The sequence below is a fragment of the Buceros rhinoceros genome, unplaced genomic scaffold (genome assembly GCF_000710305.1).
Source record: "Buceros rhinoceros silvestris isolate BGI_N320 unplaced genomic scaffold, ASM71030v1 scaffold29414, whole genome shotgun sequence".
Classification (NCBI taxonomy): domain Eukaryota; kingdom Metazoa; phylum Chordata; class Aves; order Bucerotiformes; family Bucerotidae; genus Buceros; species Buceros rhinoceros.
In genome coordinates this window covers 1623-2032 of record NW_010409270.1, presented here as the reverse complement: position 1 = coordinate 2032, position 410 = coordinate 1623, and the positions used below count along the sequence as shown (strand labels likewise).

At 66.6% G+C, this 410-nt stretch overlaps 1 protein-coding gene across 1 annotated transcript in view; it reads left to right on the top strand.

The window, feature by feature from the left end:
• Positions 1-410, top strand: part of TM6SF2 (transmembrane 6 superfamily member 2) — a gene marked incomplete at both ends in the record, with an annotated part of 2509 nt that overhangs the window by 1092 nt on the left and 1007 nt on the right. The window contains 2 exons of the mRNA XM_010135195.1: positions 15-139; positions 256-359. Coding sequence (XP_010133497.1) covers positions 15-139; positions 256-359 — 229 coding nt within the window. The remainder of the gene's footprint in view (positions 1-14; positions 140-255; positions 360-410) is intronic.

Genomic DNA, 410 nt, shown 5'->3' with positions numbered 1-410 from the left:
CTCTTCTTCCCCAGGGAAATTCAGCTCCGACCTCAGCCCTGCCTTCCTGCTCAACCTGCCCTACCTCCTCATCCCCGCCTGGGCGGGGGTGAGGCTCTTCCAGCAGCCCAAGGTCCTGCCTTGCCTCAGCCCTGAGAAGGTGAGCTGGGAGCTGGGGCCCGGGTGGGGTCTGCACTGGGCTCCATCAGCCTCATCGCCCTCCCGGGGCTGGGCCATGGGATGCAGCGCTGAAAATGCGACGTTTCCCTCTCGCAGGTTGCGGAGGAGCAACGCAAGCGCCTGTACCAGCGGCCGCAGGACGTGGGGCTGGTCCTGGTCCTGCTCCTCACCATCGCCTTCACCTTCTTCAGGGGGATGGTGAGTGCCGGGTCCCTGCACGGGCATCTGGGGTGGGCACAGGCGTCACTCCC